The sequence below is a fragment of the Phyllostomus hastatus genome, unplaced genomic scaffold, assembly GCF_019186645.2.
Source record: "Phyllostomus hastatus isolate PE091 unplaced genomic scaffold, TTU_PhHast_1.1 phas_contig_90, whole genome shotgun sequence".
Taxonomy (NCBI): Eukaryota; Metazoa; Chordata; class Mammalia; order Chiroptera; family Phyllostomidae; genus Phyllostomus; species Phyllostomus hastatus.
Genome location: NW_025333984.1, coordinates 5,148,690 through 5,174,345, shown reverse-complemented (window position 1 = coordinate 5,174,345; position 25,656 = coordinate 5,148,690). Strand labels below are relative to the sequence as shown.

The 25,656-nt window shown below is 36.7% G+C and overlaps 1 protein-coding gene across 8 annotated transcripts in view; it reads right to left on the bottom strand.

The window, feature by feature from the left end:
- Positions 1 to 2,049: 2,049 nt before the first annotated feature.
- Positions 2,050 to 25,656, bottom strand: part of SMARCA1 (SWI/SNF related, matrix associated, actin dependent regulator of chromatin, subfamily a, member 1) — a 78,331-nt gene continuing 54,724 nt past the window's right edge. For 5 of the 8 annotated variants that reach the window (XM_045852281.1, XM_045852287.1, XM_045852280.1 and 2 more), the window contains 4 exons: positions 24,800 to 24,918; positions 24,476 to 24,688; positions 3,854 to 3,964; positions 2,050 to 2,773 (listed from right to left, as the gene is read on the bottom strand). In XM_045852281.1, the coding sequence (XP_045708237.1) occupies positions 2,702 to 2,773; positions 3,854 to 3,964; positions 24,476 to 24,688; positions 24,800 to 24,918 (515 nt within the window). In that variant the 3' untranslated portion in view covers positions 2,050 to 2,701. Of the gene's footprint in view, positions 2,843 to 3,822; positions 3,965 to 24,475; positions 24,689 to 24,799; positions 24,919 to 25,656 lie in introns of all 8 variants that reach the window. The other 3 variants (XM_045852283.1, XM_045852285.1, XM_045852284.1) reach the window with 2 other exon arrangements.

The window sequence follows — 25,656 nt, the reverse complement described above, 5'->3', positions numbered from 1 at the left end:
AAGGGGCACCAACAAGCATGGAGCACACTTAATAGCCTGGGCATCAGCTTTCACCTTACCAAAAACTTGGGAACCCTTTAACTTGGGAACCCTTTATTATTAGTCAGAACTAATAATAATGCCCATATCATAGCTATTGCTGATAAAAAGTCTTATTTGTTAATGGAGATAAATCAGAACCCAGTGCTTTTTGGACCAGTGAAGACTATCCTGATCAATTCACATCACCCACCAACTTTCCACAGAGAGATAAATTTTCTAAGAACAGAGCAATGATATACTACCCAATCATTACTCTCCTTAAATACCCCATTCCTTTTTTTATGAAATAACAAAGAGTTAAGAAGAGCTATGTATGCAATGTTAGTGTCTTGATTTGGGTTTCCTTGGAAGCTTACCCTGAAACAAAGATGCTAATGCAAGTTTAGTTAAGAGTTAATCCTAGGAAAAACACATAAGAAGTGAGGAAAGGAAAGCAGTCAACAGTGTGTTATCAACACAGCTACTAGTGGGTGAGTGGAGCTTAATCCGTGGAACACCATATAGATCACACACTTTAAAGTGACCATGCTCAAGTTAGAGAGCTGGGTTACTTATATACCAACTCCTATCAGTTTCTGGTTGAGAACTACCCTCTACCTCTTCCCAAGGCATCTCTTTGATAAAGCCCTGTGTTCACTGAAGTAGTACACATAGTAGCCAAGATATGGAAACAACTTGGGTGTCCTTCGATGGATGATTGGATAAAGATGTGGTACCTATATACAATGGAATGCTACCCAGCCATAAGGAAAGATGAAACACTCGCCCTGGCTGGTGTGGCTCAGTGGACTGAATGCTGACTTGTGAACCAAAGAGTCACCAGTTTGATTTCCAGTCAGGGCACGTGCCTGGGTTGCAGGCCATGTCACCAGTGGAGGGATGCTTGACAGGTAACCATACATTCATGTTTCTCTCCTTCTCTTTCTCCCTTCCTTTCTGTCTAAAAATAAATAAATAAAATCTTCAAAAATGTTAAAAACATAAAAAAAGAAATCTGGAAAATGAATCAAAACTTGGAAAAGTCCAGCAGACAGTGGACTGTCATTCTAGATCAGAACCCCTAGGAAAAGACTAAGGATGTGAAACATGTTATGAGCACTCACACCTAACTGAGATTTGCCAGTGGTGCACTAAATAGAATCTGAAAAGAAATGCAAAAGATCTTGATAGGTGAAAGGAGCAACTCTTTATTGGTCCAAACCTTGTTTTGAAAACTAACACCACTGTCTCAATATTCCCAGATTCTCTTTGTTGTGTGTTTCACATTAGATTCTGATCCATTTTATCAGTTCCCTTATAAATTAACCTTGACTTTAATTAACTATACACTAACAGTTTCATGTGACAGACCCAGGTTCTTTCCTGAACAGACAGCCCCTATAGCAGAGGCAATAAGGTAAAACATTCCATTTGTTCCCCCTGTATTTGCCAGCCCACTTGCACATACACAGGGCCAGATGACTAGTTCTGGACAATGAAACGTGTTACCTCTGGGTTGAGGCAATAGAGTACCTACATGAGATTCTCCAGCCCCTCTGTTTCTCCTACAATGCCAGCTGAACAGGCTATATGTCCCAAATGGTGCAGCTACAAAACAGTGGACTCTCAGTCAGCCTAAAACCTCGAGTGACTGTGTAGAGCAGATTCTCTCCCATTGTCACATCCCTCTCACCAGGCAATGGGATCTATCGTGTGAGCAAGAAATGAACTTTTGGTGTGTAAAACTTGTAACACTTTGAGATTGTTTGTTATCTGAACATAACTATATTCCCAAGAAGACAGCCCTCCTTCTTCTGCATGCATAGTGCTTATTTCATACTCTTAATTTAGTCATTAATACATCTACATGTTAAACCCATACTTCTCTGAACTGGCTCTACTGGACATAAGATCATGTACAAGTCAGCAAGCAAAGCTTTAACTTTCAACCAAATACACAGTAGTGAGCAATACAATTCAGTAAACACAAATATTTTCTGCTGCACAAAAAAACAGGAAATAATTAAATTTCTTATAGACATTTCTTTATTGTATTTCCCACTTGAATAGAGAATAATTTAAATGTGATTCATACTGACAGCAAGCACGGTATCAAATATTAGTTTTTTTAATATTTTTCTGTTCTCACCCTTGATTCCTTTAGGAAAAAATATTTAGATGACCTCAAAGAAACAATTATTATGCTAATCACAGTATGCAGTAACACAACAATCCCATACTCAGTAGAAAAGAAAGCAACAAAGAAGTGAAAAAGTCTTTCTCCTCAAATCATTTTAATTATTTTTTCCACAGCCATATAAATTTAAAGTATGAAACAACAATACAGCTATAGAATCTAGGTTCTCTTTCAAAGCAGCGGTATATAAAACATAGAAAAGCTAAAACCCCAGCACAAGATTCAAAAGAACAAGGACTGAGAGGATTTTGATGAAGACATGAAATGCACAAAATACAGTACACAAAAATACTAGAATGCATAAAATATAAAGCTACACATTTCAAGTAGAAAGCATTGTAAAATATATAAAATATGCAAAAAATCAAAAAAAGAGAAAGATTTTTCTTAAGAGTACCATGAATACACTGGAACTGGCAATTAACATTTGAAGATGGGAACAAGAAAACAGCAGTTTCCCATTTAAAACTTTATTTCTAGGCTTTAGGATTTCACCTTCTTGACATCCTTCTTTCCAGAGCTCTCAGTAGCTGACTCTGCTTTTCTTTTCTGTGACTAAAATGGAAACAGATTTAATGTTCTGCTCCAATATGGACATTTTTAAATGGCCCAACAATGTTAAATCTAGGATGTAAATGCATTAAAAAAAATTTTTAACATGAATATTCACTTAAATGTTATAGTCACAATTAATGTTCTACATAGCCCAACAAACTATGTAACCCAATGTAAAATAACCTTCAAAGATGTTTGTTTTTAAGAAAAGACATAAAATATGCATCAAAAATAATCATCAAGTGTCTACTAACACATGGTACTATAAATGTACTCATCTTAAACAACTGCATAATACTTTTAGTTGTATGGGAAAAATGTTATTTATGAGTGTATTATTTTTAAAAACTGTATGATGGAAAAATACCACATTTCATATATTCTGTGATGCACATTTCTTTCCCACATTAGCATCTCTGAAATCAGGATGTATCTTACAATTGATGACTAGTTATAGTTATTTGGCAACAACTTTTCTCAGTGGTACATAAAATACTGCTGTGTCTTAGAGTGGAAGGCATCTGAGACTTGATGAAATATGGTAGTTTCCATAACCACACTCAAATAACATGATCTATTAAAGACTATTTTAAATTGTAGCTACATAAAGCAACCTGACTGGATTAAAATCAGGTCATATTATTCAAGTTACTTATTAGCAAGTAAACTAAAGTCTGCTCAAAGTTTTCATCTGAAATCATAGTTCCACAAAGAAAAATTTATTTGATCTAATCAGAACTTCCTGCTTCAATTTCAGCCCCATCCCATCCTAAACCCCTCCTACTCCCCACAACTCCAGCCTCAAGTTGAAGGAATTTATTTGCATTATACTTTTTCTTAAAGCCATGAGGAATGTTTTTTAAATACTGGGCCCTGTTACTTATGGTTCCTAGCCATAAGTTCTATAAACGAATAGGAAACATGGTTGTAGTCTAATTCCTTTTCTGTTAAAAACAAATTACCAGTTCATAAAACCAGTTTTAATAACAGGTATCACTAAGTTATAAATATAACATAGGGATTTAAATTATGTAAAAAATGGGATCTACCTAAAAGTTAGGAAAATGCTGAAAATTTTACCATTGGAGTTTTAGTTGCACGTTTCTTCTTTTCTGCTCTCTCTCTTTCCTCAATTTCCATATTTTCTTTCTCAATCAATGAAATCAGAGTATTACAGCGTCTCTGGAACTCCTAAATCAAATAGTTAAAGATTAATTTCTGTAACCTAGGAATAATCCTTAAAGAGTGATAATTCTTTAAGTGTATCATTTTTTGTGGTACAGATTTCTAAACATGGTATTATTCAGAACAATATTCATATAGGATATTAATAGATTAAACAAAAAATATAGGAAGGGGATAAATGTCATTCAATGGGTGAATGGGTAAAAAAACTGTGGTATATGCATACCAAGAAATACTCCTCAGCAATAAAAAGGAAAGAAATCTTGGTACACATTCAACAATCTAGATGAATCTCAAGGAAATTATGCTGAATGAAAAGAGCCAATCTCAAAAAGTTCCATACATATTCCATTTACATAACATTCTTGAAATAGCAAAAGTTTAAAAATAGAGAACAAATCAATGGTTGCCAGGGGTTAGGGAAATGGGGGAGAGTCGGTGTGGCTATAAAGAGCTAGCCAAGGAAGTCATGTGGTGGTGCTGGTTACATGAATCTACATGTGATACAACTGTACTGACCTACGTTCACATGAGTGTATGTATAATCAATGTAATCTGAATAAGCTCTGTAGATTGTACTAATGTCAATTTCCTGATCACAACATTATATTATAGTTATGCAACATGGTACCGTCAGGGAGGACTGGGTGAAAGGTGCACAGGACCTCCTTGTACATTTCTTTACAACTTCCTGTGAATCTATAAATATTTCAAACTAAAAAGTTAAAAATCACATAAACAAAAAAATAAGGGAATATCTTATTGCCAAAACAAGTTTTGGGAGTACTCAGTTTATGAAAGTGAAACAGACTGCTTTAGTAGAGAGCACCTCAATCCTCAAAGCCTTCAAGTTCCTGACAAGCACTGTCAACCACGAGGTGAGAGACATAGGATGCAAGCAGCTCCCAAAGCTATTGAGCCAACAGAACTCTCTTCTCACAGAACATATTGTGAGGTCACAGATCTGAGGAGCACATCTCAGGAAACACAGCTATATTTAATTTGGAACAAACAATAGCTGAAAAGATTTTGCATTAGTTTTGCCATTACCTATATTTCACTGACAACGAAGCAGTGCATCCAACTATAATGTGAACAGTTTTTATTAACGTATAAGTATCAAATATATAATTCATTAATATTAACACTCATATATAATAACCCTGTATACTTTTGCTGTATTTTAAAGGTAAATAATAGTTTAATATTAAAGGATAAATAACATTTTAAATTTTTTAAAGATTTTAAATAAGAGGGGAAAGGAGGGAGAAAGAGGGAAACATCAATGTGTGGTTGCCTCTCACACGCCCCCTACTGGGGACCTGGCCCACAACACAGGCATGTGCCCTGACTGGGAACTGAACTGCTGACCCTTTGGTTCCCAGGCCAGCACTCAATCCACTGAGGCACACCAGCCAGGGCAAAGGGTAAATAATATTTTAAAATATGATTCCCTTTTTGTGTAAACAAAAATTGTCTGATAAAATACAAAATAGCTGAACATCCTAATGAAAATGTATGTTTATTGACAATTAAAACCCCAACAAAAAACTGTCAAAGTACAAGAATAGAGAACTCCTAAAATTTAAAAGGTCCAAATATTTAAAAAATTTCCCCTCAAATAATAAAAAAAATGCAAAGTAAACACTACCATCTTTATCAAACTAGCAACAGTATGTGCATGCATGTGTGTGTGATCTATGTATCCAGTGTCATCAATTAAGATAGCGAAATGAGAACTCTAGCTTACTAGTGACAAGATATCCATGTTATGAACTGAATTTTAAACACTCAAAATTCATATGTTGAATTTAACACCCCACAATGTAACTGGAGGTAGGGCCCATAGGAGGTAATTAAGGTTAAATGAGGTCATAAGGGTGGGGCCCTAATCCCATAGGACTTGTGTTCTTAAAAGAGGAAGAGACATCCAAAGATATCCCTCTTTCTACATTCCAACAGAGAAAAGGACCACCACGTGGGACACAATGAGAAGGTGCCATCTATGGTCTGGGAGAAGTCTCACCAGGAACCAACCCTAATATCACCTTGATTTTAGACTTCCAGTTTCCAAAATTATGAGAATTTCAGTTTAAGTCACCTGCAGACTAATACGCTATCTTTCTAGAAAACAATTTGGGGATACCAATGAAGCATCTTATTATTAAAAAAACATAATGTAAGGAAATAGGAAATATATAGAAAGATTTACAAAAGAATGTTTAAATCAATGTTATTTATAGCAGGAAAGTACTGGGGACTGCATTTTTGGTAATTTGGAAATACACAAACATGTCTTCTTATATACAGAGAAACAGCTACAAGAATATTAACTACAGCATTACTAGTGGTTAATAGTATGTATGTCTGAGAGTATGACCAATGGTAACTTATATTTTCTTCTTTATACTAGTCTGCATTTTCCAAATTTTCTGTAGTGAACACTGAGGTGCTGGGCAATCTGTAACATTTTTAAGAAATGGCCCTGGCTGGTGTTACTCAGTGGATTGAGTGCCAGCCTGCAAACAAAAGGGTTGCCAGTTCAATTTCCAGTCAGGGCACGTGCCTGGGTTGTGGGCCAGGACCCCAATAGGAGGCATGTGAGAGGCAACCACATAACCATATACTGATGTTTCTTTCCCTCTCTTTCTCCCTCCCTTCCCCTCTCTAAAAATAAATGAAATTAAAAAAAGAAATAAAAAGTGTTTTTTAAAGACAGTTTTATTGTCCAAATAAAAGCCAGAAAAATGATATATTGTTACATACAGAAATGTTATCAACTGTACAAGTATTTCCTACTCTTTATAATGCAAGCCCAAAAGAAGGCAGAAAATCAAAGATAGTGTAACCAGAAAAAATTCCTCATTAACAAGTTATTGTTTAACTATCAAAAAGAACCTTACAAAACACTGTTATATTCAAGTCTCCTGTACATATTCAATTACTCAAGGTTAAATAATTTAACAAAAATAACACTGAAGTTTTCCTTGTTTACTAAAGCAATACTGGTATCTTTAGTACAAGACAAAAGATTTATATGATCTGAAGAGAAACCAGAGTATAATATACTGGTATCTTTAATATGCAGACCAAATACTCTTTGTAGCTTCATTCAATAACACACATACGAATTAAACAGCATGTTATTCAATTTATCTATTATATAAAGGGCTAAGTTAACCCTGATGAGATTTGATTGTTAGTTTCTAGGGAGACTGGATCGAGTCTTTATTTGAAGCTGATTCTTGAACCATTAAGCCATACCCTGTGGCTGTTATCATTCTCAATATGTAACAGCTGCCTGTGACTGCGGATATCTTTAAATACAGATCCATGGTTCATATGGGTGATTCAGGAAAAAACTAAAACTTTTGACACAGTCTCATATGCAGAGAAGTAGAATATCTCAAAATGATTATAAATAGACTGTATAATGACTTCCTACCTTCATTTCTTTTAACCTGTCACTAACTACTCCAGACATAGAGAAATAATCTTAATCTCACTAGAGTATAATATAGTGGTATCTAGTATACTGGTAATATACTGGTATCTACATACTGGTATATAGTTGCTGAAAGGCAACAAGGAATGGGAGAGTATAAATGCTGCTTTCCTAGCCTAGGTATTATCACTTTCTCTAGAGAGACCAACCCCATTTTTATTCACACATTTAAAGACTAGCTAAACAAATGGTATCATAAACAACACTGGCTAAAACAAGAAATTATAAAAAAGGCCAGGTTACCAATAAACAGTGTTGTACTTTTTCAGTAACCAAGTGACTACGAAATAACTATGAGAAATTTCATGATGTCAAATCACTTTTATCTTATATACTTTTTCCTTTTAGTCTCCTAAATTTTAAGTATATTTTATTGACTATGCTATTAGAGTTTTCCCAATTTTTCCTCCTTAGTCACACCTCTGCCCTGCACCCCCAACCCTCCAGCATTTCCACCCCCCAGTTGATGTCCATGGGTTATACATATAAGTTCTTTGATTTCTGTCTTCTATACCATTCTTAACCTCTCCCCATCTATTTTATGTCTACCAATTATGCTTCTTATTCCCTGTACCCTACCCGCCATTATCCCCCTCCCCACTGACAACCCTCCATATGATCTCCATTTCTGTGGTTCTGTCCCTGTTCTAGCTGTTTCCTTAGTTTTTGTTTTCATTTTTTTTTTTAGGTTCAGTTGTTGATAGTTCTGTTTGTTGTCATTTTACTGTTCATAGTTTTTTATCTTCTTCTTTTTCTTAGATAAGTCCCTTTATCATTTCATATAATAAGGGCTTGGTAATGATGAACTCCTTTAATGTGACCTTATCTGGGAAGCACTTTATCTGGCCTTCCATTCTATAGGAAAGCTTTGCTGGATAGAGTCGTCTTGGATGTAGGTCCTTGCCTTTCATGACTTCAAATACTTCTTTCCAGCCCCTTCTTGCCTGCAAGGTTTGAGAAATCAGCTGACAGTCTGATGGGAACTCCTTTTTGGTAACTTTCTCCTTTCCTCTTGTTGCTTTTAAGATTCTCTATCTTTAATCTCGGGTAACTTAATGATGATGTGCCTTGGTGTGTTCCTTCTTGGGTCCAATTCCTTTAGGACTCTGAGGGCTTCCCGGACTTCCTGGAAATCTATTTCCTTCACCATATTGGGGAAGTTCTCCTTCATTATTTGTTCAAATAAGTTTTCAATTTCTTGCTCTTTCTTTTCTCCTTCTGGCACCCCTATGATCTGATGTTAGAGCATTTAAAGCTGTCCTCAAGTTTCCTAAGCCACTCCTCATTTTTTAATTCTTGTTTCTTCATTCTGTTCTGGTTGGGTGTTTATTTCTCCCTTTTGTTCCAAATCGTTGATTTGAGTCCTAGTTTCCTTCCCTTCACTGTTGGTCCCCTGTATATTTTGCTTTATTTCACTTTGGGTAGCCTTCATTTGTTCCTTCATTTTATGACCGAGTTCAATCAGTTCTGTGGACATCCTGGTTACCAGTGTTTTGAACTCTGCATCAGATAGGTTGGCTATCTCCCCAACACTTAACTCTTTTTCTGGAGTTTTGATCTGTTCTTTCATTTGGGCCATATTTCTTTGTATTGGTGCACCTGTTATGTTGTAAGGGAGCAGGTTCTTAGGTATTCACCCTGACAAAGCAACCGTCTTTGCTACATTGTGGTGCTGTGGGGGAGAGGTCAGAGAGGGAACAATGCTGCTCACTTGCTCTGCTCTAGCCCACTTTCCAACAAACTCTAATGTGAGACTGGGAGTTTCTCCCACCGTGACAACCCCTGCAGTAGTTTACAGCTAGCTCTGAGTCTTTAGTTTTCTGTTCAGCCAGCCCTGCCTTGCCTATGCAGTGTTCTGCCTTGCCATGAGTTCCTTCTGCTCAGCTGCCCATTTCCACCCCTCCTACTGATCTGGGTGGATGTTTCTTTAAGTTTGTGGTTGTCAGAGCTCCATGATGCAGTTTGATATTCTGCACTTGTATGTTTATTGTTTTCGGATTGGTTGTTATCCTTCTTTCGGTTGTGCGAGGAAGCAAAGTGTTTCTACCTACACCTCCACCTTGGCTGGAACTCTATAAATTTTTATAAATCTTTATCCCTGTTTTCCTGGGGTTATGGGAGTTGTTAATGCAGTCTCAAACTGTTTCTACAATTCTCTACTCTAATTATCTCTTTCTTTCACCATTTCCCCATGCTGAATTTAGGAATGAAGTTGGAGGAAGAAAAATAGCACACGGGGAAGAGAGATGCTAAATCAATAGAGACAACAGGAAAATGACAAATGGAACACAGTTCTGCAATGTTAAGAGCTATGAAAGAAGAAGAAAGCATTTTGTGTTCACGCATGTGTGGAAATGCTGGATTTTAAAGAGGTTGAACAAGTGCCTTCAAGGCAGGACTTCTCAGAGCAGGATTCAGTATCAGAATTTCCCAACTCTATTTGAACATAGAACCCTTGTTCTGCACATCACCTAATTGCAAATCCTAGTACAATTGTTTGGTAGAAACCAACTGGGAAAATGCTGTGCAGTCAGACTAAGTTTTGATCAAAGTACAAAAAAACCTAGAAACAAAGAACTACGAAATTTTACTTAATTCAGTTGCCAAAAGGATCTCATTGACGATCTTTGAGCTAGAGAAGTACTATGTTGGTCCCTTTAGAAAAAAAAACAGTTGCACTTAAAAATTAAGTGAACAGTAGTAAAAAATGCTGATGGTAATACATTAGCCAAGGGGGGGAAAAGATGAGAAACAGAAAAAAGATAGAGAGATATAAATGTGGGATTATCAGCCTATAGTTAGGAGTTGAGGTAGACATTTGTCCACTTATGCAGAAGAGTATTTCTAAAATGTAAATCTGATCATGTCACTGATTTGATAAATTTTGCAATGGCTCCCCACTTCCTACAGACTAAAGACCAAAGACTTCAATATGGCAGACAGGGAGGGCCCTTTGTAATTTGGCTGCCAGCTATTCCCAGTACTTCCCTGCTTACGCCCTACCATACCAACCCACTTGCAGTTTCTGAATATGCTCTGCTTGTTTATATCTTCACACATCCTGTTTCCATAACTCTAAATGTAATCCCATGGCCAACTCCTAGTTTTTTAAGACTTTGTTCTGCCCTGGCTGGCATAGCTCAGTGGATTGAGCGCGGGCTGCGAACCAGGCATCGCAGGTTCGATTCCCAGTCAGGGCACATGGCTGCGTTGCAGGCCACAGCCCCCAGCAACCGCACATTGATATTTCTCTCCCTCTCTCTCTCTGTCTGTCTCCCTCCCTCCCTTCCCTCTCTAAAAGTAAATAAATAAATAAAAATATTTTTAAAAAGACAACCTATGAAACAGGAATAAATATTTGCCAATCATGTATTTAAAAAAAAGACTTTGTTCCAAGAAGGGCCTCGTCTGCGAAGCTATTCCTCTTATCTAACCCTCAAGGCAAAGTTAAACACTACTTCCTCTGCACATTTCTCTATATAGAACCTTTTCAAAATTAAGGCTGTAAAGGGACACTTTCAACTTTCAAGTGCATGAGTTAATAATATATCTCTATGAGCATAACCATATTGCATTTTTAACAGTTTAATAATTCTATAGTCAAGAAGAGCTCATCAATACACTTCAGTTTACCAGTTTTACCAATTATGAATTCATATTTCTCCCATTTCATTAATAATATAATGCTCTAAAATATCAATGTTAGCTGTTAACCTCCAGTAAACTACTGACATATAAAATCAAAAATTGTGAGTGGCCTGCTTTATGAAATTTTCTAGACCACGCTGAATAAGCAACAAACAAAAATATTACTGTGACTATAGAATAAGGTGGAAATTTTTGAATTTTACTTTCAGTCCTTCTCTGTGATGAACTAATACCCTAACTAACACGAACTATCACTGATACACCTATAAAAAGCTGTAGTGATATTTTCTAAAAAGTAATTTCCTCTTAAAATTCTAGTGAGGAATGTAATTTTCTTAATTTTAAATAAGAACACTATCAATAATAAGTTGATTTAAAAACAAACAGTAACAACATGAAATTTTTATTACATTGTATACAACACTATGTGATTGATTCTTTCTGAGATGCTATCAGAAAAAAATGACTTAAACTACTAAAAAAGGCAGGGTAATTGTAATAATTAATTACTAATGCTTTGATTCCACTCCAAGGTACATGGCCACAGGCAATGTGCACACAGTTCCTTTAGCTGGCTAACAGAAGAAAGAAAAAACTCCCCACAAGTTAAAAGGTATGAATTATTTTTACTAAAATTAAGAATCAAAGTAACCCTGAAAGGGATACAATAAATTGTTATGAAGAACTGTTCTTTATCTCAGAGACTTAAATTTGCTTTTCTCCTTTAAGTACTTAAAAGGGCCTAAGGAGGCCTAAGGAGGCCCTTCTTTGGACTAAGGAGGTCCAAAGAAGTACTGATTAAGCTTTAGATACTTTCCACCTGTTCCTCCAGTAAACTGACTAATGTGCTAGTTCTTTTGAACCTCTCATTCTCGAATCTCCCAGTCACATTAGTCTACCACTAAATTAACAGGGACAATACCCTGACATCCATTCAGGCAATACTTTGCCCTAAAACTAAGGGCAAGAAAATTAATGAGCTAATGTTGATAAAGGGACTGGCAAGCATTATTATATAAAAGGTAGTATACAAATATGAAGTTTTATACAGTCATTTGGTAAAAGTCCATCATTCTGATAGTCTTTGAATGTCCTAAGATTAAGATCCCATTTCAAGATGTTTTTCTTAGAAGGAAAATGGTAGGGACTAATCATATGCTCTGTGCTTAAAAATCTAAAATGATCATATCCTTCCTACTTGTTTATGTACTTCAATAGAGATTGATTAAAGACTACAGAAGTTTTCAGAGAAAGAAATCACAATCTTTTTAGCAGAGAAAAATGAAACTAAAACTCTCTTTTCTTTTGTATAGCAGGATTTTTTAAATGGAAGAGTGTCAGAGAAATCTTCAACCTTTAGCTTGAGGATTTTCAAAGTGAGGCATATTTAGAAGTGGAGATTCATGACTTTAAGCACTTTAAAACTGTTAAGTCAGAAGCCATGAATTCAGTACTTGGAGATCTCAGAATAAAACATAACTACCAAGGTGTCTACTTTTTTCTAAGTATTTCCATACTATTTATTGGTATCTCTGGGAAAGAAGAGAGTTATCTTTCAGCACGATTATGTTTTTAAAGATAGCTTTTTTCTTTTTGTAAGATTTTTATTTATTTTTAGACAGAGGGGAAGGGAGGGAGAAAGAGAGGGAGAGGATCATCACTGTGTTGTTGACTCTCACACGTCCCAACTGGGGACCTGGCCTGTGACCCAGGCTGGTTATCAAACCAGCAACCCTTTGGTTTGCAGGCCGGCACTCAATCCACTGAGCCACACCAGTCAGGGCTTAAAGATAGCTTCTTTAGTAAGCTACGTTTAAAGTTTAAACATCAATAAGATTTTAATTAGAACACAATGACATATATAATGAATCAAATTACATCCTCTATATTTCTAAGATGGGATTTTTCAATGAAACCAATTAATTTTAACTTTGGAAACCACAACTGTCTCTTTCAATCTTCTTAGATTTTGAGTATGATTCACTGTACAAGAACAATTATTTTAAATGAGCAGGCAGAGAGATTACCTAGGAATATGAATAATCTACTTTTTCCTTTCATTTTTATTTTTTCTATTATAGTTTATATTCAATATTATTTTGTATTAGTTTCAGCATAATGATTAGACTATCATATACTTTAAAGTATTCCCCTGAAATTTTCAGTACCCACCTGGCAATACTGTAATGCAGTTATTACAATATTATTGACTATATTCCCTATGCTGTACTTTATATCCCTGTGACTCCTCCTTTCTTTCTGCTGTGTAGTATTCCATGCTAAGTGAAATAAGCCAGGCAGTGAAAGACAAATACCATATGATCTCACCTATAACTGCAACCTAATCACCAAAACAAAATAATGAGCAAAATATAACCAGAGACATTGAAAAAATTAAGAACAAACTGAGAATAACCACAGTGGAGGTGGGAGGGGATAAGTGGGGGGGGAAGGGGGAAGGTTTTCAGGAACACCTATAAAGGACACATGTTGGGGACCACCCTGCCTGGTCTCAGGAAGCTGTAACCCCCCGTGACTTAGGCTGAGTGAGAGATCTCCGGACAGGGAGCCACTAAGGAGACAAAACTTATTTCCCTGGCATGAATGCTGCCTGTTCTGTACCTAACCTCCCATGCTTGATCAGTTAGCCAATGACGGGTAAGATTTCCCACGGAGGGAATCGCCTAAGACAGGCATGATCACGAGGAGGCCTCTGGGAAGAGACTCGGGGCTATGGAAATGAAGGGATGATGGACATCAACCCCTGCCCCCTCGGCTTTGTCAAATCCTGAGTCCTTGTTCTTAGATGTGAGAAATCCAAGTCTCCTGGCTGCCTTTGTCTCCTCTGTTGACTCAGGCCTGCGGAAATAACAGGGGAAGTGCAGCCCAGACCAGAGACAGAGATGGCGGACCCCCAGGGTAATCAGGCCTGGGACATAGAATATGCAAGATCCTGTGAGATCTGTTTGCTGGAGGATGCTATTAGATGCAGATTAGAATTTGAAGGCACAGACAGGAAACCAAAACTGCCCTTTGAGCCCTGTTAGTCCTTTCAAATGTTAAAACTCCAATCTCTGCCCAGAATCACAGCAGGGGTTCTGTCTGCACCTTTGTAAGTCACCTACTTCTTTTGATCTTTCCTGCCAGACTGTGAATCCACAAACTAAGTCTGTGTTCTTAATAAAAAATCTGCTTGGAAATGGGAACGGGGCGCTCTCCACTAGAGAGAGTGGCTGTTCTGTCCCTACTTCCCCACAGGACCTGGTTGTCTCTGTGTATGTTTTTCTCGTGTTTCAACGAGCCATCTGCATCATTCCGTGATTACTGCAGGCTGGTGAGCATGCGTCAGACACATGGACAAAACCAAGGGGGTGGGATGGGGGTGGGAGGTGGGGATGGCTGGAGTGGGGGGGAAATGGAAACAACTGTACTTGAACAATAATAAAATAAATTAATTAATGAATAAAATAAAATCAATCAATACATCCCCGTGACTACTCTGTAACCACCAATCTGTACTTCTCAATCCCATCACCTTTTATATGCAGTCCCCCAACCCTCCTCTCATGTGGCAGCCATCAGTCTGTTCTCTGTATCTATGAATGTATTTCTGTTTCATTTATTCATTTGCATTGTTCTTTAGATTCCACATGTAAGCAAAATCATATGGTATTTGCCTTTCTTTGACTGACTTATTTTACTTCCCCAATAATTGATATTATCAAAAAATATTCCAAAAACATAGTCTTTATATATACATATTTAAAAATATACTACCTGCACTCTAATCCAGATATATATAAGCAAAAATGATCCATTACCAAGAAGGAAAATAAAAACAGAAAACAATTTGTATTACAATATTTAAATATAAAATAAACTATTATATATTTAAAAAGATACATTAGAAATCATAAATTCTACCTTCCAGAAGGTAATTAAAGACAAAGATGTCTTCATTTTCAAAAGGCAAAATGAAGGTTTCATTTTGTAATTACGTATATAGTTAATATCTGCTCTTTTGAAAAAATATGCATTAGAGATAAGTATCTTAGTAAAGAAAGAGGTAATGTTTTGTAGAAAGAAGATGGAGGAAAAAAGATTATTTACCAGGGAGTTCAGAGACATCTAGTGGTTGTTAATAATATACTTGGTTTTTACTTGGAAATGAAATAAGGGTATATAGTTCTACAGTCATACTCACTCTACAAGAAATATAAGATTTTCCTTGGACTTCTGAATCTGTTTCATCCTACTGCTGTTGTTTACTGATTACAGAAACTGGAAACAGCATTAAACTCTCAACCTTTTTTAAAATAGTAAAATATCACTGAAATAATACTCGAAATTCAGCAAAAGTTCCATCACACAAAAGAGCATGTATGATCTAAAGTATGATTCACCAAAAAATGCAGGTAGGCATTTGTCTTCTACAAGTTGTTGAAATTTGTAAAACTAATGTTATCTATCAATTATAACTTCAAAAATGCATGGATTTTGAAAGTTCTCTGCTAAACATGGTCACAGATGCATTGAGCTAGAAGGCACCTTAAATAAGTAGCTCACTGCCAAAGCCTTCAGACAATCAAAACAGAATCTCATTTTCAAATCTAACAGAAAAGCTATTCTACATTGTTCAATAATCTATGTCAATGATCCAAAGAATCCTGCCAAACAATTCGTCCTTACATCCAATGTCAGTTCAGCGCTTTATTCTATAGATTCTTATTTTTTTTATTTTTGCCAGTACTTTCTACTGCATCTTATTAACACATGTACCTCTTCATTTAACAAGTATAGCACTTTACATTTATTTCCATTAAATGTCATGCTATGAGATCCAACAAATCCATCATTCCAGTCTCTCTAGTTCCTTTTGCATCCTGACTTGATCCAAAGAACTTGCTAGTTCTCCCAGCATTACATATTCTATAAACTTGATAGACATGTTCTAATAACAATCCCAAAACACTATAAGTGTGTGTTAAAGTTTTAAGAAATATCTTATCTTGTAAAGCATCTGCCAATATTAGCATCTTCAATATGGCAACTCAGATTTCTTTTTTTTTCTTTTTTATTCAACTTGAACTGCAAATACAAAACCAAACAAAACCTTTGCACCTCTATGAACCTTTGGCCAAGAATATATTTATGGTTTATGGAAAATACTTTAAAAATGTTCAATGTTTGGATTGTTTGTTTACTTTTAATTTTTAGGCTGTATAAAGCTATTTTTGTTTTAGTTATCTCAGCTGAAAAAAGACTGATGATGCCAACAGTAAAAATGTGTTGCCTTTATTTCAATATCATCAGAACACTGCTGAGCAGAAGTAGAATTTAACAGAAACACAATTCACATTAGAAAGTACCAGAGTGAATTATAAGCAGATAAAATAAAAATATCTCTTCTACTTAATTATTCTCTGTCACATAATATTCTTATAAAGACTCAACCTAGGCACCAATTCTTTCTCATTAAAAATAAAACCTTGTTCTGACTGGTGTGGCTCACTTGGTTGGCCATCATCCTGCAAAGCAAAAGGTCACCAGTTCAATTCCTGGTTGGGGCACATGCCTAGGTTGCAGGTTCACTCCCCCAATGGAGCACATACAAGAGCCAAACAATCAATGTTTCTCTCTCACATCAATATTTCTCTCTCTGTTTCTCCCTCCCTTCCCCTCTCTCTAAAAATAAATAAATAAAATCTTTTAAAAATAAATGAAATAAATCCTTAAGTTACACACACAGTCTCAAGTATCATCTGCCTAATTACAAAGGGGAAAACATACCTTTAAATTGGAGAACTCTAGTAGTCACCATATTAACGAAGTAATCAAACTTAGCATCACCAACACTAACATCCTCCCAGGACCAATCTGGAATTACAACTAAATTGTAGAGAAATCATCCTGAATAATAAACTAAACCCTAACTGGAGAGAAGACTTATAACCAAGGACAAACAGAAGAAACTACTTCACCACAAAGAGATCTGTAGGGAGTGCAGAGGAGGCGCAAGAGGGCTGGGTGAGCACCCACGAGTGGCAGCTGAAGTTCTGGAGGGGTATTTCAACAGCTGAGGGGGAGCTCCCCCTAAGAAATGCAGGGTCTAAATCCCAAGCTGGGCTCCTCAGCCTACAGCACCAGAACCAAGAAAGAAAGGAAGACAACATCGGCTGTGAAAAGCAACAGGGGTTCTGTCTGCCAGGGAGAGATGAGTGGAGACTCAGAGAGCTTCTTAAAGGGCTGACACAAAATTTCATTTGTAGCCACTTACCCTGAGTTCTGGCAGAGTGGACTAGAGATACTTGAGGAAAGCCTGGGGTTGGTGTCTCTGGGGAGAAAACTGAAGGAACAGCCACCAGGATCCCTGTACTGAATCATCACCCATACTGTTCAGAAGCCATCTTTCTCAGGCAGAACACTGACCTCCAAGTGGCATAAGCCTGGCAAGAAGCAATAGCCTTGCCTGCAGAAATTACTCTGACCCACCCAGTGGAGCTCAAGCTGGGCTGCTAATTACAACTTGAGGCTATATCAATGAGTAGTTTAACAACTAAGATGGATCTCTGGGAGCTCTATGAGACTTCAGATGACTACCCCAGGCCCAGTGCTGAAAAAAGCCAACCTTGGTGTTCAGCCTGGATCCCTCTGCAAACAAACAGGCCATATAGAGGAAGCCTCATGCTGTGGATTGCTGGTAGCTCCAAACAAGTTAACCAGGGCCAGTCACAAGCAGCATCTGACAAGGCTTACATCAGAGTCTTTGCAGATCTATGTATTATTTAGAAACAATACAAAGAGGCAGCCAAAATGGGAAGGCAAAGAAACAGATCCCAAATGAAAGAACAAGAGAATTCTACAGAAGAGCTTGGTGAAATGGAAGAAAGCAATTTAACATATAGAGAGTTTAGAGTAATGATTATAAGGATACTCAGCAGCCCTGGCTGGTGTGGCTCAGTGAATTGAGCACTCGCCTGCGAACCAAAGGGTCACCTATTCAATTCCCAGTCAGGGTCCATGCCTGGGTTTCAGGCCTCAGTTGGCAGCGAGCAAGAGGCAGCCACACATTGATGTTTCTCTCCCTTTCCTCCTTCACTTCCCCAGTCTAAAAATAAATAAATAAAATCTTTAAAAACAGAGTATGAAAAAAAAGGGATACTCAGCAGCATGAAAAAGACATAAAAACCATAAAAATGGACCAGTCAGAAATAAAAAATGCAATATCTGAATAAATACTACACTGGAAGGAATAAACAGTACGTTAGAAGAAGCCGAGTTATCACATCAGTGATTTGGAAGACAAGGTAGAAAAAACACTCACATAGAGCAGTAAAAGAAAAAAGAATGCTAAAAAATGAGAAGAGCTTAAGAAACATTTTGGACAGTGAATGAAGTGTTGACAACTTCCACATCATGGGAATACCAGAAGGAGAAGACAACGAGCAAGGGATCGAGGACCTGTTTGAAGTAATAATGACCAAAAACTTCCTGGTGAAGGAAACACACACACAAGTCCAGGAAGCTCAGAGAGTCCCAAACAGGTTAGACTCAGACAGGCCTATACCAAAACACATCATAATTAAAATGCCAAACCTTCAAAACAAGGAGACAATCATAAAAGCCACAAGAGAAAAGCAGGCAGCTACACACAAGGGAGCACCAATTAGACCATCATCTGATTTCTTAACAGAAGTATGTCAGGACAGAAGGGAGTGGTGTGAAATATTCAAGGTGATGAAAAACAAAGACCTACAACCAAGGCTACTTTACACAACAAGTCTATCATTTAAAATAGGAGAAATAAGGAGCCTCCCAGACAAGGAAAAACTAAAGGAGTTTGTTAACATCAAAACAGTACTGCAACAAATGTTAAAGGGCTTCATTTCAGAAGAAGAAAAAAGAAAGAAAAAAAGAAAAACAGTCTAATAAAATGGCACTAAATACATATTTATCAATAATCACCTTAAATCTAAATGGCATATAAATACTCCAACCAAAACACATAGAGGAGCTGAATGGAAAAGACCCATATATGTGCTGCTTCCAAGAGACACATCTCAGACTGAAAGATACACAGACTTAAAGGGATGGAACAAGATATTTCATGCAAATGGAAAGGGAAAAAAAGGTGGGATACTAGTATTTGTAAAGGCCAATTAGACTTTAAAACTAAGGCTATAGCAAGAGACAAAGAAGGACACTACATAATGATAAAGGGGACAATCCAACAAGAGCATATAACCCTAGTCAACATTTATTCACGCAACATAGAAGCACCTATATGTGTGAAGCAAATTTCGATGGGCATTAAGGGAGAGATTGACAGAAATAACACCCCATCAACTTCAGTGGATAGATCTTCCAGACAGAAAATCAACAAGGAGACAGCAGCCTTAAACCACACACTAGATCAAATGGATTTGATTGATATCTACAGAGCATTTCGCCCCAAAGCAGCAGAATATACATACTTTTCAAGTGCATATGGAAGGTTTTCTAGGTTAGAACACATGTTAGGACACAAAACAGGTCTCAATAAATTTAAGAATGAAATAATAGCAAGCATCTTCTCTGACCACAAAGTATGAAACTAGTAATCAATCACAAGAACACTGAAAAACACACAAAGACATGGAAGCTAAATAACATGTTATTAAACAATCAATGGATCAACAGTGAGATCAAGGAAGAAATCAAAAGATACCTTGAAACAAATGAAAATGAGGACAAAACAATCCAAAATCTATGAGACACTGGGAAAGCAATCTTAAGAGAGAAATTCATAGTATTACCAGCCTATCTCAAAAAAAAAAAAACAAGAAAAAGCTCAAATAAACTATCTAATGTTACCCTTAAAGGAATTTGAGAAAGAACAAAGCCCACATTAAGTAGAAAAAAGGAAATAATAAAGATCAGAGCAGAAATAAATGAAGTAGTCTTAAAAAATGATACAACAGATCAATGAATACAAGAGCTGGTTCCTTAAAAAGATAAACAGTATTTACAAACCTTTAACCATACTCACCAAGGAAAAAAAGAGAGATCACAAATAAATAAAATCTGAAATAATACAGGAGAAATAACAACTGACACCAAAGAAATACAAAGGATGGTAAGAAAATATTATGAATAATGCACGCCAACAAACTGGACAACCTGGATGAAATGGATAAATTCCAAAGAAACATACAATCTTTCAAAACTAAATCAGAAAGAATGAGAAGTTCTGAACAGACAGATTGCAACTAGTAAAATTGAAGCAGTAATATAAAATCTCCCAACAAACAAAAGCCCTGGACCAGATGGCTTCACAGGTGAATTGTACCAAACTTTCTGAGAGTAACTAACACCTTCCTTCTCAAAGTATTTCAAAAAATTCAACAGGAGGAAAGGTTCCAAAGCTCATTTTAGGAGACCAGCATTATCCTAATTCCAAAACCAGATATAGACACTACAAAGAAAGAAAATTACAGACCAATATCCCTGATGAACATAGATGCTAAAATCTTCAACAAAATATTAGCAAACAGAATACAGCAATACATCAAAAAGATCATACACCATGATCAAGTGGGATTTATTCTGGGAATGCAGGGTGGTACAACATTCACAAATCAACAAATGTGATTCACCACATAAACAAAATGAAGGATAACAACCACATGATCATATAAATAGATGCAGAAAAAGCATTAGATAAAATCCAGCACCCATTTTTGATAAAAACTCTCAGTAAAGTGGGAATATGGAGAATATACCAAAACGTAATAAAGGCCATATATGACAAACCCACTGCCAGCATCATACTCAACAGGCAAAAACTACAAACATTCCCCTTAAAAAAGGGAATAAGACAAGAATGTCCACTTTCACCTTTTATTCAACATAGTACTAGAAGTCCTAACCACAGCATACAAGAAGAAATAAAAGGCATCCAACTTGGAAAAGTAAAACTGTCTTTATTTGCAGACATGATACTGTACATACAGAATCCCAAAGATTTAACTAAGAAACTACGAGAACTGTGGAATGAATTCAGCAAATCAGCAGGATACAAAATTAATATCCAAAAATCAGGTGCATTTTATATGCCAATAACAACTGACAGAAAGGGAAATTTTTAAAAATCCCATTTATAACTATTTCAAAAATAATAAAATACCTAATAAGAAATGTAACCAAGTATTTAAAAGCCCTATATTCAGAAAATTGTAAACACTGAAGAAAGAAATTGAAGAAGATACAAATACATGGCAGCACATACCGTGTTCAAGGGTAGGAAAAATTAACATCGTTCAAATGTCCATACTACCCAAAGTAATCCAGAGATTCAATGCAATTCCTATCAAGATTCCATTGACCTATTTCACATAACTAGAACAAATATTTCAAAAATTTATATGGAACCACAAAAGGCTCCACACAGCAACAGTGATCCTGAGAAAGAAGAACAAAGTTAGAGGAATCACACCACTTAATATCAAACTATACTATAAGGCCATAGTAATCAAAACAGCATGGTACTGGCATAAAAACACATCGACCACTGGAACAGAACAGAGAGCCTAGAAATAAACCCACACTGTTGGGAACCACCCTGACTGGTTTCAGAAACTGTAATCCCCCGGGGCTAAGACTGAATGAGAGACCTTGGGACCATAAGCCACTAAGGAGCCAAAGCTGATCTCCCTGGCAGGGGTGCTGCCTCTGCCCCCTTTACTTCACCCCTGCTTGGCCCCGAGCCTGACCAGTTAGCCAATGATGGGTAAGATTCCTCAAGGGAGGGATGACCTAAGGCAGGCATGGTCACAAAGGGGACCTCAGGGAAGGGCTTGGGGGACTATAGCAAAAGGGGGTGATGGACCTGCACCCCGCGCCTTTGACATGGCCTGAGTCCTCATTTTGTCTGCAAGAAATCTCCTAATCTCCTGGCTGCCTTACTTCCCCTGCCTTAGACCTGAAACAATGCTGAAGGTGGGTGCGAGAAAGGGCCTGTGCTAGAAAGGGCCGGTTCCCCAGGGAGATCAGGCCTAAGAAAGAATGCATAAAATTCTGTGAAACCTGCTTTGCTAAGAATGCCCTCAATTTTCTGATAAGGGTCTAAGCATGAAATGAGTTCATCTCCAAAAGTTTTATAGCCCTTTAGCTAACTGACCCTGACTCAGAATAAGCCCTCATAGTTCTTTAAATATTATATAGTGTTTGATCCTTACTGCCTGACAGTGATTGATGAGCTTTACCTGTATTCCTGTGCAAACTGAACCCATTAAAAGCCCACTGAGGAAAAGGCTCCTGGCCCTTCTCCTTTGAAAGATCAGCCACCTTTCCTCCCGAAACAGGTCATATCTTGGTAGACCTATTCTCATCCATGGCAGCCGAGGGTGCCCTGTGGGCAGAGACCCCCCACATCACACCTTTATATCCAAATAATATTCAACAGAGGAAGCAAGCAAACACAGTGGGCTAAAGATAGTTTACTGAATAAATGGTGTTGGGAAAATTGGGCAGATACATGCAGAAAAGTGAAAGTAAACCACCTTTTTATACCACACACAAGAATAAACACAAAATGGATCAAAGACTTAAATGTTAGACCTAAAACCATAAAAATCATAGAAGAAAACATAGGCAGCAAAATCTTGGGCATTGTTTGTAGCGGTATTTTATCAGATATATCTCCTCAGGCAAGGGAAACAAAAAATAAAAGGGTCTACATCAAAGTAGAAAGTTACTGCATAGCTAAGGAAATCATCAATAAAATAAAAAGACAACCTCAGAATGGGAGGACATATTCACTGATACATTTATAAAGAACTTACAAAACTCAACACCAAAAAAACAAACCAGCCAATTAAAAAATGGGCAAAGGACCTGAATAGACACTTCTCCAAAGGGGACATACAGATGGCCAATAGAAATCTGAAGAGATGCTCAATGTCACTAATCCTCAGAGAAATGCAAATTAAAACCATAATGAGGTATCATCTCTCATCTATCAGAATGTATCTCATCAATAAATCAACAAACAAGTGCTGGTGAGGATATGGAGAAAGGGGAACCTTTTTTGTACTGAGGGTGTGAATGCAGACTGGCACAGCCACTGTGGAAAGCAGTATGGAGATACCTCAAAAAATTAAAAATGGATCTGCCTTTTTACCCAGCAATCCTACTTCTCAGACTATATCTGAAGGAACCCAAAACACTAACTTGAAAGAACATAAGCAACCCTACGTTCATTGCAGCATTATTTACAATCACCAAGATATGGAGGCAGCCGAAGTGTCTATCAATAGAAGAGTGGATAAAACAAATTTGGGACATTTACACAATGGAATACTACTCCACCATAAAAAAGAAGAAAATTTTAACGCTTGTGATGGTATGGATGGCCCTGGACAACATTATGCTAAGTGAAATAAGCCAATCAGAGAAAGACAAATACCATATGGTTTCACTCATATGTGGAATCTAATGAGCAAACTGAGCTAACCAGGAAAATGGGGACAGACTCATACAGAGCAAGGTGACAGGGAGGTTAGGGGGTAGAGGGATTGAGCAGAAAGCAAAAAGGATCCATAGACATAGACAACAGTGTGGTGATTGCTGGGGGTAGGCATAAGGGAACTAAATGATAATGGAAAAATACAATAAAAATTAATTTTAAAACACTTAGCATCATCAAAAGGCTGACAACCCATCATGTGCTTCCTGATGCGATACAATAAAAAGTACAAATCACTTATGTAGCATTCTTGCCAAAAATGTTTAACCTAAATCTAACAATGAGCAAACAAAAGGTTGTAATTAAAAGAGACTAAAGAGACTCAACAGCCAAATATAATATGTGATCTTTGGATCATCAAGTTTAAGCAACAACTATGAAAGATACTTTTAGGACAACTGAAAATTTTGTTCATGGACTTTATCCTGGATAACATTACTGAATCCATGTTAACATTTTCAGGTAGGATAATGATATTGTGGTTATGTAGGAAAATGTCCTTATTTTTAGATGAATGCTGATATATTCAGAGGTGAACCCTAATGATATGTGCAACTTATTTTCAAATGGTTCATATATATATATATATATATATATATATATATATATATATAGAGAGAGAGAGAGAGAGAGAGAGAGAGAGAGAGAGAAGAGATATGTATTTCTCAATTCAAAATATAGATTCTACATTTATATATAGATTCTAGGTACATGTATATATATATATACATATGTGGGTGGAGGTAGGGAAAGCCAACATGGCAAATGTTAACGATTAGAGACTCTAAGTGAAGGATATATAATATTTGAAATTTCCAAAAGAAAAGTCGGAACAAAAAAGTAAGAAAGAAATACATACCATAGCAGTTCTAGACTTGATAAACCAGTCAAATCTAAACTGAGGAGCATTCCGTACACATTGTCTTAATTCTTCATACACGTTCTCTCTATCAAAGCCCATTTTATGTAACATACAAATCAAGAATCTATCCTCTTCCTCAGTATAGTTCTTTCCTTTGCTGGTTCCATACTGAATACGTAACTGATGAAATGGAGCTTTGTATCTTGCAATCTGTGGATTTAAACAAATTATTGGTTTAACTAAATGTGCAGTAACATGTCAAAGCTAATGACCAAATCAATTAAAACAATCTAATAATTTTACAATTATGAAATATAGTACTTTGGCATCCAGGGCTTTCTTGATACTGATCCTTCGTTGAATTCTTGCCTCCCCACGTTCAATTTGAGCCATGATTTTCTCAATGTCCTGTAATTCATTGCAACGTTCCCAAAATACAGCTGAAAAACAGTTATCACTTTAAATGCTATCATCTTAAGAAAAAGAATCCAAGGAACTGTAGAATAAATAATTAACAGAAAAGGATACATAAAATTATGTTTACAATTAAGATTCAGATTCAGATTCATCTGTATATAATATGTTCACTTGTTAAATGCCCTAACTTTTCATTTAAAAATAAGACCACCGACAAGAAGGTTTCAGGTTAGTGAGTTTCCTTTCATGAAATATTATGGCATTTTTAATTATCCATTCCAAATTATAGGATTTCAAGATACTACAGATACTGATTTAGGTGATGTTTTTATTTAAACAAGATATAGAAGGGACTCATCCAGATCCTGGCTTGCAGGATCCATGTGTGTGTTGTGGCTGCTATGAACAAATACACAAGGACAACAGAAGTCCTGTGGAGAAAAAGGAACGGCATGGCCATTCTCTGAGACAAAGAGAGGGCCCCAGCCCCTACCTGGACAGGCTTTTATTGCTTTTCTGAATACATTACATTGAGGATAGTCCTCATTTACTATGCACAGGTTCACTGCAGGTGATTACCTTTTACAGATAATGAAGGAAGAATGTTGCTAATTACTTCAAAGACAGGGATGTTGCAGACCAAGGGGAAAAGTGGTTGAACCAGTTACACTCCATACTTGGGAGGTTTAGCACAGACTTTAGGAAGTTACAGTGAGCACTTGCTGCCTCAATTCAGGGTGAGGGAGTTTTAGCAAAAGCAA